The sequence below is a fragment of the Impatiens glandulifera genome, chromosome 9 (genome assembly GCF_907164915.1).
Source record: "Impatiens glandulifera chromosome 9, dImpGla2.1, whole genome shotgun sequence".
Classification (NCBI taxonomy): domain Eukaryota; kingdom Viridiplantae; phylum Streptophyta; class Magnoliopsida; order Ericales; family Balsaminaceae; genus Impatiens; species Impatiens glandulifera.
The window spans coordinates 25,872,605-25,887,258 of record NC_061870.1 but is presented as its reverse complement, the minus strand read 5'-3'; the positions used below and the strand labels follow the sequence as shown (position 1 = coordinate 25,887,258).

General features: G+C 33.6%; 1 protein-coding gene across 1 annotated transcript; it reads left to right on the top strand.

Annotated features, from left to right (window-relative positions):
* The first annotated feature begins 5,529 nt into the window (after positions 1-5,529).
* LOC124916087 (precursor of CEP6-like) lies at positions 5,530-5,787 on the top strand. Its single transcript, XM_047456821.1, has one exon. The coding sequence runs from the start codon at positions 5,530-5,532 to the stop codon at positions 5,785-5,787; it is 258 nt and encodes an 85-aa protein (XP_047312777.1).
* Positions 5,788-14,654: the final 8,867 nt, after the last annotated feature.

The following is a 14,654-nucleotide window of genomic DNA, read 5'->3' as shown; positions in this document are numbered from 1 at the left end:
TCAAATCTATATACAAAACAAAATAAATAAACATATTTTCATGAGAGAACTAAATCTACCTATATATAAAGATGACCTTAAGAAAAGAGAAACAACACTTACCAACCCCAATAATTGTATGAAAATTAAATTAAACATATCAACAAGGAATCAATATATGTTATGGACATGCATGATGATGAAAACAATTAAATATAAAATGTAACAAATTAAGTATTAAACAAACTTGTGTCCACTATTTGCTGTCTGGGTCTTGGTCTGGCTCTTGAACAATATAAGTTAGGTTATTGTATATTGTATATAGCTAGGTAGCTAAGACTCCCCAAAGAGTGAGGAAGCCACACTTTTATAGAATCTTTCTCATAGACTTCATCCCCACTTGGCTATAGCTCTTTATCATTGACTATAAAAAGGAATAACTTTATTAGCTATATCCCATTTGGTTTCGCGGAAAAAAAACTAGATCGAATTCGAATCACTAGCCATACATATCAATTTTTTTCTCTATTACATTTATCGCATATGCGTAACTGATTTGATGTGTTGGTGCAATCGTTTCGTGTAGCATATGACACGACTTATAGATGATAAATATGTGAAAAAACCAAAAAGAAATTGTGTTAATTGGCAAGGCATTTGAAATCTGGTGGCTAATGATCATGTTTGTTGAGAACCGCATAAGGTAGGTCACTTTGGCCACTAGCTATAGTGTTTGGTTGGCCTTAATTAGCCCTACAAACCAAAAAAAATAAAGGCAGCCCTTCATTCACTGGAACCATCCAAATCAATGGTGGGGAAAGAATCAAGTACAATCAGTTTTTGCATATTTATATATTTATGCTTCATCTTTTATACAGTATATATTATATATATTGGCATTAGATTCAGCAGCCGATTTTATTTCTATTTTATTATGAAATTCTAGATATTCTTAATTCATATATATATATATATATATATATATATATATATATATATATATATATATATATATATATATATATATATATATATATATATATATATATATATATATATATATATATATATATATATATATATATATATATATATATATATATATATATATATATATATATAAGTCATTCTGTAATTACTAGCTTGTACTAGCTAGCTAGCAATGTTTGCAAAAGAATAAATATTGTTGTAAGAGAAAAAAAAAGAAGTGAACTAGTTTATTACAGGAGACTTATTAATTATGAATTTGTGAGACTTATTAATTATGAATTTGTGACTATCTTAAAATACCCATGTAAGTTCACTTTTATATTCAACTAAGTCAGTGAAAGCAAAAATATTTAATATATTAGTGTTAAAAATTTATCAGAATAGTTCAAAAAATTTGAAATGTAAAAAATATGTGTTAAGTGATTAAATATTTCAAGTTCGATTTAATGTAAAATAAGAGAATTATTGTTGATTGTTAACTTATTTTTAAAAAATAAACTAATTTAAAAGAAATAAAAGACAAAAGTCATTAATATTGTACACTATTCTCAATTGAGTAAATACATTTTTTTTTTTTAAATTGTTCATGAAAAAGAAATATCGACAAAGTATAACGACAAAAACATGATATGAAAAATGTAGAAGAAAAATATAAACAAAGAAATTTATAAACTAAAAAAAAGAAAAGAATGCAAAATTATCGAGAACAAATATCTTCTAAAAAATCAATGAGATCATCCGCCGAATCAACATTCTTACCTCATTCATCGGTTGTCTATAGTTGTCAAAAAAAAATTCTCCGTTTCTAGCCAAATAATAGGGGAGGACTTAGTTGAGAATAATATTATCTATATTCTTGTCTCCTATTGTCAAAAAGTTTTACCATTTTTGTCCAAACTTCAACACAATGTTTTTAACATTTCCTCCATGATCAATGACACAAAGAATCACTGTAGAATAGCATTCACACTCTCCACCTTTTGTTAAATCATTTGAATTATAATTATTATAACAAATTTTATATGCTATAATTGAGATTTTTTTTTGAAAAAGTGAAAATACAAGTATTGTGGACTAATATCAAGAAAATGAATAATATAAAGTTCACCCCAAAATAAAGAAACATAATTGAATCAAATAATGTTATCAGAACTTTAAATCAACACTAATCATGCTTAATTAAGTATTGAGAATAAAATATTCATTAATCATTTATAATGCATGAATTATAAATAAAAATAAAAATTATACTTTATTATTTGAATAATATTTATTCATTTTTTAAATGGTCCATATATATTAAAAATGAAAAAACTCGTTTAAAAATAACGACAAAATATGACATAAAAAAAAAATAAAAAATACAAACACGTTACCAAACAGATTATCGAGCTCATAAATCCTTAAGAGGAACGATTAACTCTTCGACATACTTTATCGGTTTTCATAATAATAACATTGCGAATGATAGTATCAGACGACTACGACCATTGAAAATCAACGATTTCTCTTCAATTAGATATTACAACATAAAACAGTGTTATATATAAGTACCATTACAGAAAGAAAAATAAATGACATCAATTATCATCAAACAAATAATTCTTAATATAAACATAAATCCGTGAAAGTAAAATAAAAAAAATCATAAGAAATGGAGATAAAAGCCTCTCATAAACCAAAACCCAACAAGAATGGTGAATTATCAAGTATTTGTAATTCAAAACTTGACCAAGTAATTAAGTTCAATATTTACTTTTGACAAAGGAATGCTAAAATACATATACAAAATTATTAGGAATTTAATAAATCTTGACAGATCTGTTTACTGTCTTTATTTAAATTAAACAACAAATTGTTCCATACAAACACAAATCAGATAATAAAATCAGAGTCTAAATAATCCATTTAAAAAAAATACAATAAGAGATAAACAAAATTCGAAACAATGTAATGACAAACATGAGGCAAATAAAAGTCCAAAACTGACCAAACAAACAACCATGTGAAAATACATCATGTATCGATAATACTTACCAATGAGTTATAATTTTGAAGTATATTCTTCAATCTTTCAAATAAAAAATTGGAATTAGATTCAATTTGTTATGTTTGAACTAAAATAGTAAAAGCAATTTTATATAATTGAATCAAAAGGAACCTTAATTAATTAGTGCAAAAGGGTGTCTAATTGATTGCAGCCCTTGGCTTGTTTGAAAGGTGATTGATGTTGGCCTCTAACAATGAATACAATACAATCAAGGATCCAATCACCTTGGAGAAAAGGACTAAAATATCTTCTAAAGGGCATGATCACCTCAGTATAAGATATAAATATGTTATAAAATTGTACAAATTTTAGGCCTTAAAACTGCATATGGACATGACCAAAGTGCACAAGGGCTGTCCTATACCTAATGGAGCACCATCCTTTTTTTTTCACTTTCCTTGTGATGCACTAGTATCTATGTATCATGTTTATATATTATATATTTCGCACAAAGCACAAGAGATCTAATTCTTTATTTGGGTGTATCAAACAACACCCATGAAAAGTACTAGGATTCTACTTCATCTTTCTTGCTTTCAAAATAATACATGAATTAATGTTTCTTAATCAAATTTGTATTAAAGAAAAACATACACTTATAGAGATTGAGATTTTGAAATTTCCATTTAGAAATGTTTATCATGATGAAGATAACTAAAGAGGGTCAATACTGCCACCAAGTTTAAGTATTGGACATTCTCATCACTATAACTATATTACTAAACACAAAAGTTAGTTCAAGTATAAAAGAACTTACTTAATAAATTAATTATATTCAGTTCTATTAAAAAACATTCTGATTTAAATGACGTGATCATGTTATCTACCCGGGATTGCAATAAATATTAAATAGTGGTTAGACTCACTCAACTCGAGCATATAATATTATATGGTTATTTCTATAAAAACATCATGTCCAACCAGAGCCGGCCCCTATGTTTGGGATGCCCTAGCCTAAACATTTTTTATTGCTAAAAAAAATGATAAAAAAAATAAGTTTTTGTGAGGGTTAAATGATAATTTTATGTTTTCTTCCCAAACCACTAGGCAAGACCTATTTATGTTTAATAAATTATAAATATTTATTCTTTATTTTATTTAACGGGCTGCCTAGCCCCGGGACTTGCTGGGCTTACCCAGGGCCGGCCCTGTGTCCAACCATTAAGGTAAACTATCCAAAATCCAAGATCTATGTGTTAATTTTGGTTTTGATGTAAATGTGAGTAGAAAATGGGGACAAGAATGAAAATTCTACCAAGTGAAAAAATTCTAAAATTTTCTTCAAAAACTCAAATGGTTTTCAAGTGAATAAATTATTACAGAAAAGGTAGTAGTAGATTTTGACCTATGAAAGAAAGATCGAAAGTTGTCTAAAGGTGGACTGTTAGTAGTGATGCTATAGGGTTTTCCAAGTTCAAACTAATTTTTATTTTTTTAAATTTAAAAATTCATTTTGATCTTGTCAATCATGACCCCACTTCAACTTAAGAAGTTTTTAGTGGTAATAAATCCGATGTTATTTCAGGGATTTCTATATATTAGAAACATACATCGACAATAAAAATGAATAAAATAGGCTCTCAACTTCCATGCACAGTCGACAAAATTCAGCAATTGGAATCTTGCTCTGAATCCGACCATTATATGTCAAAACCATCTCATGAATAACATTTCACCCAAAACAAAAATGACATTGATTCATTAATCTTAGAAACAATCGTTATTGCTACAAAAGACTAAAGTTGATATTGATTTTCAAATAAACATCAATCCTTGTCTAAATAACATCATTTGATCCCACTAATCCCTGAAATCCACAGCTATTAGTGGCATGACAAATTATATAATGAAAATTTCCACAAAACATTTCTTAGATTGGTTGTGAAGTCTCACCTACTTGTTATACGAGTTTCTTTGGTTGAGCCGAAGAGAACAAAGGGGCTTAAGCCTTAAGCGAAGCATCAAAACTTTCCAACGCTAGAGAAACAAACAAACTACGGAAAAGAAGATTATATATTTTCCTTTCACATAGATATCTAAAATAGGAAAAATGATGTTAATTAAGGATTTATATATATATAACCTTGCATGGGCATGCAAATAGAATATTATGGGCAACTCAATGTTAACAGTAACACACATTATTTTATTCTGTGTTTTCATTAGAGGTGGACATTAACCTTAAAAATGTGTCCACCCAACTCATAAAGATTTTATTGTTCTCTAAAAGTAAAAAAAAAAAAAAACGACCATCACAATTCTAAGATATATACACACAAACATAATCTGCATGCTTTTTGTTTTAATGTTTTTCCACTTATTTTAAAGTTTAAAGTAAGAGATCTCAACACTCCCCCTCCCCAGACTCCTCCCACTAATGAGGGACCCGTCACATGCATATATTATTCACAATATTCGCTGTTTTCTCTCTAACTTACTCACTATAAATACTTCACTTGAACAAACAGGACCCCCACCTTCAAGAAGTAAAGATTTTTTCAATTCTAGACATGGCGAGTCGAAGGTGCTCGTGTTCTTGTGCTCTGCTTTTCGTATTGATTATTTTCAGTGAGGTTGTCTGCATACAGGGTAGGCATTTGAAACATAATCTATGCAAGAAATGCTCCAAGAATCTTCGCGAAAGCCATGTTGCTAAGAGGGCTAAATCTGTGGCCATTGGCACAAGTACTGGAGTTGGATACGTTCAAGACTTTCGTCCCACGGCCCCTGGGCATAGCCCGGGAGTTGGCCATTCTTTGAACAATTGATCATGATCAGTAACTATGATATTGATTGATTAGCTGATTGTTGTATGATTCGTAAGTTAAATTGTAACGTTAGCTTATTTTAATTGAAGTTGTTGTTGTTTTTGGCACAATTAGAATCCCACATCGGAAGATAATGGGAGTGAAAGAAGTTTCTTAGTATATAAAAGAAACTATATTCACAATTAGCATAAATCCCACATCGGAAGATGATGGGAGTTGGGGAAGTTTCTTAGTGTATAAAAGAAACTCTCCCCTCTTTGGTTTATGGCACCCAAATTTGTATCTCTTCTTCCTTATTAATTGATAGCCTTAGTGCTCGGAGACGTAGGCAATATTTTGGCCGAACTCCGTTATCAAAGTCTGTTAGTGTTCATTCTTTTGTTTTCTTCTTTTGTGGTTCTGTCAGGGTTTTTCCCCAACAAGTGGTATCAGAGCCGAAGGTTCGTCCTTGGCATGGTGGAGTCTTCAAAAGGGGCGTCAACTCTTTCGTCATCCTGGACGAGGACACCGATGTCGAACTTGAAGTTTGCGGTGGAGATCTTTGATGGAACTGGGCATTTTGGCATGTGGCAAGGTGAGGTTCTAGATTGTCTTTTTCAGCAGGGTCTAGATGTTGCTATTGAGGTCGGAAAGCCAGATGGTATAGAAGAAAAAGAGTGGAGTATCATGAATCGGTTGGCGTGCGGAACAATTCGGTCGTGCCTGTCCAGAGAGCAGAAGTATGCTGTGAAGAATGAAACTTCTGCACAGAAACTGTGGCAAGTATTGGAGGACAAGTTTCTGAAAAAGAGTGGTCAGAATAAGCTCCTTATGAAGAAGCGACTGTTCCGGTTTGAATACCAATCAGGTACTACGATGAATGAGCATATAACTAAGTTTAATCAGTTAGTAGCGGATTTGTTAAACCTTGACGTTAGGTTTGAGGATGAAGATTTGGCTTTGATGTTGCTATCGTCCCTTCCTGATGAATTTGAACACTTAGAAACAACGTTACTTCATGTGAAGGGAAATGTTTCTTTTGATGCTGTAAGTTCTGCTTTATATAGTCATGAATTGAGAAAGCAGGATAAAGGGAAAAACAAAGTAGGTACAGCAGATGAAGCATTGATGGTTAGGGGCCATCAACAGAGCAAATCAAAGGGGAAAGGAAGAAGATCTGAAAATAGAGTTGCCAAAGATGAATGTGCTTTCTGTCGTGAGAAAGGACATTGGAAGATTAACTGCCCAAAGTTGAAGAAGAAAGAGAAAGATTCTGAAGATGCGAATGTTGCAGAAAACAAAGGTGATGCAGATTCAGAATACTCTTTATCGATGTCACACACAACATCACATCCTGATGCGTGGATATTGGACTCAGCCTGCACTTATCATATGACACCAGTTCGAAAGTGGTTCTTTGACTTTAAGGAGCTAGATGGTGGAGTTGTTTACATGGGAGATGCTAATACATGTAAAATAAAGGGGATAGGTTCAATCAAGCTGAGGAATGAAGACGGATCCACCAGAATTATTAGAGATGTTCGCTACATACCGAATATGAAAAAGAATCTCATTTCTTTGGGGGCCTTGGAGTCGAAAGGCCTACATGTGAAATTGGAAAATGGAATTCTTAAGGTAATATCTGGAGCGCTAGTGATGTTGAAAGCTATCAGGAAGAGTAATAATTTGTATTACTATCAAGGTAGTACAGTTAATGGGACATCATGTGTATCAACTTCCGGGAGCAGTAAGGAGTTAGAGGCAACAAAGCTATGGCATATGCGATTGGGGCACGCTGGTGAGAAATCTATGCAAACTCTTGTCAAGCAAGGATTATTGAAAGGTACAAAAGTTTGTAAGTTAGATTTTTGTGAACATTGTATTCTGGGAAAACAAAGGCGAGTAAAATTTGGCACTACTATGCATAATACCAAGGGTATTTTGGATTATGTGCACTCAGATGTCTGGGGACCTGCCAAGACTCCTTCTCTTGGAGGTAGACATTATTTTGTTACTTTTATTGATGATTTTTCCAGAAGAGTTTGGGTGTTTACTATGAAGAACAAAGGTGAAGTGTTTGAGATTTTTCTTAAATGGAAAACTCAAGTTGAAGACGAGACAGGAAGAAAGATCAAAGTTCTCCGGACTGATAACGGTGGAGAATACAAGAATGATCCATTCCAGAAGTTATGCCAAGAGTGTGGCATAGTTCGACACTTCACAGTTAGAAAAACACCACAACAGAATGGAGTATCGGAACGTATGAACAGGACATTGGTGGAGAAAGTTCGATGTATGTTGTCTAATGCTGGGTTAGACAGGAAATTTTGGGCAGAAGCTGTGTCATACGCTCAACATTTGGTAAATCGCCTACCATCATCTGCAATTGGTGGCAAGACTCCATTAGAGGTATGGTCTGGAAAACCTGCAACTGATTATGATTCTTTGCATATTTTTGGTTCTACTGCATATTATCATGGAGTTGAATCAAATTTGGATCCACGAGGAAAGAAGGCTCTTTTTATGGGATTTACTACAGGAGTTAAAGAGTATCGTCTCTGGTGTTTGGATGCAAAGAAAACCATTATCAGAAGAGATGTTACTTTTGATGATTATTCAATGTTGAATAAGGTAACACCAGACAAGATTGATTGTACTCCGCAACAGGTGGAGTTTGAGCAGATAAAGATAAGCCCAACTAGAAGTGACTCTCCGACGACAGACGAAGAGTTAAATGAGGAAGAGGTTCTGACCCAAGAACCTTCAGAACAAAGTGAATCAATTGTTGTTAATAGGCCAAGACGAGTTATTCAAAAACCAGGTCGGTTTGTTGACATGGCGGCCTATGCACTTCTAGTCGTAGATGATGTTTCATCCACTTTTTCAGATGTCAGTCGAAGTACTGAAAATGGAAAAAGGAGAGGTGTTATGGAAGATGAAATGCAATCTATTCAGAAGAATGAGACATGCAAGTTGAAGCATCTACGAAAAGAGAAGAATGCTATTAGTTGTAAATGGATCTTTGCTAAGAAAGAAGGATTTCCTGAAAAATTTGATGTTCGCTACAAGGAAAAATTGGTAGTTAAAGACTACGCTCAGAAGGAAGGAGGTGATTATAATGAGATACTTTCTCCTGTTGTTAAACACTCTTCCATTAGAATTTTGTTGGCCTTGGTAGCGCAGATGAATTTGGAGCTAGCTCAACCAGATGTGAAGACCGCAGACATACACGGTCAATTGAATGAGGAAATCTACATTTATCAACCAGATGGATTCAAAGTTGCTGATAAAGAAAATTGGGTTTGCAAGTTGAACAGATCATTGTACAGGTTGAAGCAATCGTCGAGACAATGGTACAAGCGACTTGACAAGTTTATGATGGAGCACAGGTACACAAGAAGCAGATTCAGTTCATGTGTGTATTTGCGCAAGTTGCAAGATGAGTCTTATATCTATTTACTCTTGTACGTTGATGATATGTTGATAGCATCAAAGAGCCAATATGAAGTTGACAAATTGAAGGCTCAATTGGGTAAAGAGTTCGAGATGAAAGACATGGGGAAAACCAAATCTAATTGTTTAGATTTGGTAAACATCTTCCGCGTTTGAGTCGGCGCTGAAGAGCGCCAATTGGAAGCACTGAAGGACTATTTTTAATATTGAAGAATTAGTATTTGGATATTGTGCCAAGGTGGAGATTTGTTGTTTTTGGCACAATTAGAATCCCACATCGGAAGATAATGGGAGTGAAAGAAGTTTCTTAGTATATAAAAGAAACTATATTCACAATTAGCATAAATCCCACATCGGAAGATGATGGGAGTTGGGGAAGTTTCTTAGTGTATAAAAGAAACTCTCCCCTCTTTGGTTTATGGCACCCAAATTTGTATCTCTTCTTCCTTATTAATTGATAGCCTTAGTGCTCGGAGACGTAGGCAATATTTTGGCCGAACTCCGTTATCAAAGTCTGTTAGTGTTCATTCTTTTGTTTTCTTCTTTTGTGGTTCTGTCAGGGTTTTTCCCCAACAGTTGTTTGGTTTTCTTCGAGTTTCCATCAAAGTTATATATTTGTATATATAGATTTGGTTATTAGTCTTCAAAAAATTATTTATATAACTATTGAGTTATAGAGATGATCAGCTCATAGCTTGTCGAGCTTTGTTTTTCTATTTGATTTTTCCTCACTCACTTTTTCTCTTTTTAACCTTTTTTTCGACTAGAGTTTATTCAATGAAAGGACTATTACAATCCCCACTTAAATAAGAATTTTCTTAATGAGAATGGAACCTTTAGAATTTTTTCATCACTTTTAATGTTTCTTATTTATTTTATCTTTTTACTAACTTATATCCACAATTATCAGAACTTGTACAAGTATAGTTTCCATTTTTCCTACTAACCCTCACCTCAACCATAAAAAATACTCACTTTTCAAAAATAATGATCACTTCTAGTAGTTAGATTCCTTCATCAGCCATAGACCTCTTGCCCGAAAGAGGAGTGCAGTAGGTCGAGAGAAACTGTTGATCGAAGTCAAATTAAACAATAAGTTACATCTCTTCCTTCTCGAGTGAATCTCGAAGTGAATGTCTTCCTAACATGACAATAACTTTTTTTTTTTTAAATAATGTTATGCTTTTAGTAATTATTATTTTGGATGAATCTACAAGATCTATGTTGTCCATCTTGCTCTAGACCCGTAAGTTTTTCATTCTTGATTGTAAAATATTAAATTAAGCTGCTTAATTATAAAAACTTTGTTAAATACTAAAACCATCTGCTAAAAGCGTAGCTAAATGCTAGAAACAACAACCAAATGAATAACCACAAACATATAAACCACAAGTTACAAACCAACACAAATTAAAGTTTCATCACGTCTTTGGATTTCTCAATTGAGTGACTTTATTGTAAGAAATATTCCAATTTTGGCATAGGCTATATTTTGCTCGCTTTTGGGAATACACCTCCAATTTCGCATAAGTGAACCACAATCAATAACAATGCATTCCCATACTTCCTCAATCTGGTGTTGTTTTGGGTCGGCAATCTTTAGCGACAATTTTATATACCGGCTGTGCAAAAATTATTTTCTACATTTGATGACCTGTACAAAAAAAACATAAGTTATCCATTTAAAAAAAATCAAACTTTCAAAGTTGGGTGACTTTTAAAAGTGGAATAAAATGTTCTGAAATCTATACAAAAATAAAAAGTTATAAAAAAGTGATGTAAATGAAAAAATATTAATAACTTATTCTTTCTTTTTAAAGAAAATCCAATATTATTAAACGTGGAATTAGGCCTAGGGTTTTAGGCTTTGTGCCTCAATGTTAGGGGTGAGAAAAATTACCGATATTATAGTTATATCGAAAATACTGTACCGCAATATATCGAAAATATCAATTTTTAAGGTATACCGAAAAAATGTAAGGTATAGAACCGATACCGAAATTATTGGTACGGTAAATGTATGATATTTGTAAAATTTTGGTAAATCAAGATATACTGAAATACTGAAATAGTATTTATAAATTAAAATATATATTATACTTATAAAGAAATAATTAAATATATTTGATATTAATTTAATTATAGAAATATTTTTTTATGCCATCTCTATCTTACCGATGAGATTGATTTTATTTTAAGTTAATATGTTTTTTAGGTATCAAAGGTATTATACCAATATTATACCGAAATTAAGGTAAGGTAATGTATGAATTATTTGTATACCGAAATCAATGCAAGGTAAATGTATTAATTTTTGTATACCGAAATTTTCGGTAAGGTGTAAGGTATGGATAAACCATTAAGGTATACCGTACCGACTCACCCCTACTCAATGTTAGGTTAAAAAAAATGGAAGAAAGATTGTACAATTATTTGTTAGATTCAAAAAGGCATGAAATCACATAATAGTGAAGATGTCAATCAAATCGTATAATTATGGAAATGTCAACTAAATCGCTACGAGATCATATCATTGAGGTCGATGACATTGGAATGCAAGACACCAGAAGATGTTTAGAATGGCGCTCCTCCAAAACTCGACAACATGAATATATTTGGGTGTGTGGCTTACATGTTGTCCATCGACGACATTAGAATGCAAGACACCAGAAAGTGTTTGGAATGAAGCTCCTACAAAACTTGAAAACCTGAATATATTTGGGTGTGTGGCTTACATGCACCAACGAGATAGAAAGCTTAATCCAAGAGCGACGAAGTGTATGTTCGTTGGATACCCTAAGATAGTAAAGGATTGGAAATTGTTTTACAAGGATGGGGAAACGGCCAAGTGCATCATTAGAAGTGACGTGGTCTGTAGGGAAACCGAGTCCTATTATGGAGCAACACAATCAGTCAAAGTTGGTGAAGTCGCTAAAGAGAGGATTGCATTTGAAGTGGAGTTCTTAAGAGGGTTAACTAAAGAATCGATAGATACGAGAGAGGCTAGTGAAGAGGATGAAACAGACGGTCAGGTAGAGGAGGAAGGTACGAATCCAGAAGAGAACGTTAACTCCTACCAATTAGTACGAGATAGAGACCATAGAATAACTCGAGCTCCGGAGAGATTTGGCTACTTCGATTTGGCGGCCTTTACAATCCTTATGGCATATGAGGTACAAGATTCAGAGTCAATATCGTTTAGAGAAGCGATGGAGAGAAATGTGAAAACCAAATGGAAGCGTGTTATGGCGGAGGAGATGACATCGCTTGACAAAAACGAGACGTGGGAATTGGTGGACAAACTCAAGAATCAGCGGGTGGTTGGTTCAAAGTGGGTGTTCAAGTGTAAAGAAGTTGTAGAGGGTAGTAACAAGCAAAGTTTAAGGCGAGATTGGTAGCTAAGGGCTTCATACAACGCAAAGGGGTCAATTTTATTGAGATTTATTCCCTGGTAGTGAAGCACATGTACATTCGTGTGTTACTCGCTCTAGAGAATTACTTTGACTTGGAGCTCGAGCAAATGAACGTGAAGACGACATTTCTTCATGGGAACTTAGAGGAGAAGATCTTCATTACACAACCAGAGTGGTTCGTCAAACCTAGTGATGAAGGCAAGATATGTCTCCTTAAACGCTCGCTTTATGGTTTGAAACAATTTCCAAGACAATGGTATTTGTTCTATGATGAGTTCATTGTTCGTAACGATTTCGTGAGAAATAATTTCGATAGTTGTGTCTGTTTCAAGTGGGTTGATGGTTGTGGGGTCTTTCTATTGTTATACGTGAATAATATGTTAATCGCATCGGGAAACAAGGGAGAGTTTCGCAAGGTAAAGAGTTTACAGGGCCTTCCTATTTTTATACGTGGATGATATGGGATCAACAAATAAAATTTCGGGGATGGTGATTAAGCTGGATCGGGATAAAGGCTTTATGTTCGTGTCTTAAAGCACTACCTCCGAAAAGTGGTCGCCAAATTTGGGGTGTCTAACGCTAAGGCAGTTCAAATGCCATTAGTTACTCATATCAAGTTCTCCTCAAAGATATCACCAAGTACCGTGGAGGGAAATGTGAGAATGGAAAACACCCCATATGCGAGTGTCGTTAGGAGCCTAATGTATGTAGTGGTATGTACGTAACCTGATATTTTTCACGTTGTCAGTCTTGTTAGTCACTTTATGGTGAACCAAGGGAAAGAACATTGAGAGACGACGAATTGGATTCTCTGTTACGTTGGGGATCCTAAGATGTCGGTCTTTGTTTTAAACGGGCAGGTGTAGGTGATGTGTTGCATCATCTTCAACTATTTTCGGAATTTGATAAGTTGAGAGGATATGTTGATGCTTATTTTACAAGTGACTTGGACAAGAGAAGGTCCCTAACGGGATATGTGTTTACCCTATTTGGATGCTCGGTAAGTTGGAAGGAATAATTACAATTTGTAGTTGCCCTTTCAACAACGGAGGCATCAGTATATCAATGTGACGAAGGGCGTCAAGGAGGCAATTTGGTTGAAGGGTCTCGTGGGTGAATTTGGGGTAAAGCACGATAAAGTGGAGTTGTTTTGCAATAACCAAAACACCATACCCTTTTCCAAGAACTCAATGTTTCAATAGCGCAAAAAGCACATCGACATACGACTTCACTACATTCGAGATGTCATAGCCAATGGAGCGGTAGTTGTGGAGAAGGTTCATATAGATGAAAATCCCACAGATATGGCCACGAAGGTGGTGATGGGAATAAAGTTGCGGAAATGTTGCGACTTGATTCACGTCACAAATGTTGAAACGTAATCGGAGAAGTAGGAGAATCGGTTCTGGGGTGTTTTTGGTGATGAGGCTCATTCGTTTGACAATAGACATAGAGATAAGGTGGAGAATTTGTGGAATTGGGCATAGGGTTTTGAAACTCAATTTGGTGTGTCTCAATGTTAGGTACAAAAAAGGAAGAAAGATATGTGAGACTCAATTGTGAAGATGTCAATCAAATCCTATTATTATGGAAATGTCAACTAAATCTCCACGAGATCATATCATTGTGGAGATGTCAAATATATTACATGATTTTTATCCTAATTATGAATTCTAAAAGTCTATATAAATATATATACATTGTAAACAAGAAGAGTGTGTGAGACTAAAATCTAGAACACACAGAGAGTTATAATTTGTAATTTTTATTATAACTATATTGAATCGATTCTCCAAAAACAGAACGTAGTACATTGTTATTCCAAACCTGTGTAAGATTATTGTATCGTTATTTCGTTCTTCTTCCTTTTATGCTATTATTCTGCATTTCACTGCGGTTACTATTATTCCGTTTTCATTTTTGGGACGAAAGTTTTTCCCAAATTAAATGTGATATTTATGTTGAAATTGAAAAGTAAAAACTAGAAATAGAAGTGCACTTATAGAACCAGATTTTTTCCAA